This window comes from Orycteropus afer, unplaced genomic scaffold (assembly GCF_000298275.1).
Source record: "Orycteropus afer afer isolate SDZICR_OR568_19922 unplaced genomic scaffold, OryAfe1.0 scaffold00143, whole genome shotgun sequence".
Classification (NCBI taxonomy): Eukaryota; Metazoa; Chordata; class Mammalia; order Tubulidentata; family Orycteropodidae; genus Orycteropus; species Orycteropus afer.
Genome location: NW_006921730.1, coordinates 2912488 through 2915154, shown reverse-complemented (window position 1 = coordinate 2915154; position 2667 = coordinate 2912488). Strand labels below are relative to the sequence as shown.

The following is a 2667-nucleotide window of genomic DNA, read 5'->3' as shown; positions in this document are numbered from 1 at the left end:
GAACCCTGTGAGTGGGAAAGGAGACTTTGAGGAGATTGGAAAGGAATAGATGTTATTGTGCTCTGGGTCTTTGCTTTCTCCTCATGACTTAGGGCCTTAGGTAAAGGTAAGGAAGAGGAAATAGAATACTTCTTTTTTTTTTTTTTGCTTACCCTAGTCTATTGCAATTGGTGATCTATTTTTTCATCTTCCCTCTTTGAAGGAGTTGTTTGAAGAAAAATGTGCTTCTTAAATAAATCCAGTCTCTCTACACAAAGAACCCTTATGGATACTAGAAGGAAAGAAGCAGATTAAACTGAAAGCTCACCTGCAGTTCAGAAAAACAAAAACATGGAGCTTTGAGGAGTAAAGGTAGCATGGTGTCGGCCATGGGAGATCAAGACACAGCCCGACAATGTGGACCAGTTTCTTCAAACTCCGGCTTTTCTGCTGTCTGCTTGCGGTGTTGATGGTGGTGGTGCTGGTCATCAATGTCACTCAGGTAGAGGTGAGTATCTGGTACACTCCTTTATGACTAAGGGAGCCAAATTTAGGGATTTGAGGCTAACTTGTCTGGGACATTGTTGGTCTTCAGGAAACTTACCCTGGTCACAATTCTTATTTTCATTTATTTAATAAGTATGTGATACTTCGTATGGTTATATGCTGTGTTAGTCACTGAGGGTGCTAATTAGTGGTGAAGAAGATGGACATGGTTTCTTAACTTACGGAGTTGATGTTCTAAGTGTGCATGGGAGAAAAAAATATTAAGTGAATCATTATCATCTAATAATAAATGATAATTAGAGTTTGTGAAAAGTGCTACGAAGAAAGGAAAGGGAGCTACTTTAGGGTGATAAGGAAACTCTTCAAGAAGAGGATTTTTTTTTTAAATTTATTTTTAACTTTTTATTGTGATTTGAGTGAAAGTTTACAGAGCAAATTGGTTTTCCATTCAACAATTCAAACATGTTTTGTTTCATATTGATTGCAGTCCCCACAATGTAACAGCACTCTTCCTACTTCCTCTCTGTGTTTACTGTTTCCCTTTGTCCTTTCCTATCCCTTTCTGCCTTCTAAGCTTTATCCCTGGGCATATGCTGCCATTTTGATCATGTATAGTTGATTGTTCTAAGGAGTGTGTACCTCCTTAGCGTTATTGTTCACCTCATAGGCCTTTCTGTTTGGCTGAAAGTTGAACTGTTGGGGTGAGTTCAATTCCAAGCTTGAGGTGTGACGAAGGGCCATTGTCTTGGAGGTTCCAGCAGTCTCTATGAGACCAATAAGCCTGGTCTTCTTTATGATTTTGAGTTTTATTCCACATTTTTCTCCCACTCTATCTGGGACCTTCTATTGTAATCTTTTTCAGAGTGGTCACCAGTAGTAGCTGGGCAGCACCATCTGGTTCTTTTGGTCTCAGGGTCATGGAGGGTGAGGTTTACATGGTCCATTAGTCAGTCTCTTGCACTAATTATTTCTTGCGTCTGATTTTTTTTTTTTTTTTCACTCTACTTTGCTCCAGATGGAGAGAGACCAATAATTGTACCTGAGGTGACAGCTCATAAGATTTTAAGACTCCAGTTGCCACTCAGCAAAGTAGGATGTAGAACACTGTATATGTGAACTGTTATTCCAGTTGACCTTGATGTTCTTTAAGACTTGATGGCCCAGTGACTCATTCAAGGAGAGAACATTTTAGCTGACATCTGGTAAAAAGCTGAAACAGATTTCAGGGGAGGGAATTGATGATGAGTCTGTTTTGAAGACTACTGCATAGCACTCAAAGTCAGAGACTGTGAATTGTTGAACCTCTCACAAGTGCTTGCCACTAAGAGAGTACTTAGTACTCACCTACCCTCTGCAGGAACCCACACCAAAAAATTTGGAGTAGTACCTATTCAAAAGGATGTCCTTTTTATTTTGTTGGCTTGTGGTACTTCTCAGGTTAAAGTTCCATCTTAATTATGACATTTCTTTGCTTAATGGCTTTTATTATCACAAGATGGTCTAATGCTATGCCATATGTTTTCTCATTCCTTGTGCTTGATTCACTTTGTGATTTTTTTAGCAGAACACCTAATCTCACTATAAAGTGGGGACATCAGGGTCCTGCAGATATTTTTTGTAAGCTAGCAGTAAAATCTGTAGCACTTTGAAGAATGCAAAGTAATTCTTTTGAAGATTTCCTACTGGAAATGGCCTTAAGGCATGAAAGCTAGGTATTTTCCCTTTCTTTTCTTTGCTTTAACTGCTCTTACATGTTCCTCACTGACAGCGCCTATACCCAGAAGCTCAGTGATGCTTCTAGAGATTATAGAAACCCCTACTTTCTTAAGGGGAGCTCTGGTGGCTTAGTGCCTAACGCATTTGAATGCTAACCAGAAGGCGATTCAAACCCACCAGCCACTCCTCAGAAGGAAGATTGGGCAATTTACTTCTGTAGAGATACTGCCTCAGAAACCCAAGGAGGGGTCGCTATGAGTCAGAATCGACTTGATGGCAGTGAGTTTTTTTTTTTTCTTTAATGAATTTTATTGAAATATAATTTATGTACAGTGAAATACACAAAACAAAAGTGACATGGGTCAATGCTTTTTTTTCTTTTTTGGCAGTATTCCCTCCCCTCCTATCCCACGCCTGGCAACCAACAAAGAAAGTTTCCCTCCATATATAAACCTTTCCTTGACC

The 2667-nt window shown here is 39.5% G+C and overlaps 1 protein-coding gene across 1 annotated transcript in view; it reads left to right on the top strand.

Moving 5' to 3' along the window:
• Window positions 1-394: 394 nt before the first annotated feature.
• NXPE3 (neurexophilin and PC-esterase domain family member 3) overlaps window positions 395-2667 on the top strand; it is a 61871-nt gene continuing 59598 nt past the window's right edge. The window contains exon 1 of the mRNA XM_007945800.1: window positions 395-487. Within this exon, the coding sequence (XP_007943991.1) occupies window positions 395-487 (93 nt within the window). The remainder of the gene's footprint in view (window positions 488-2667) is intronic.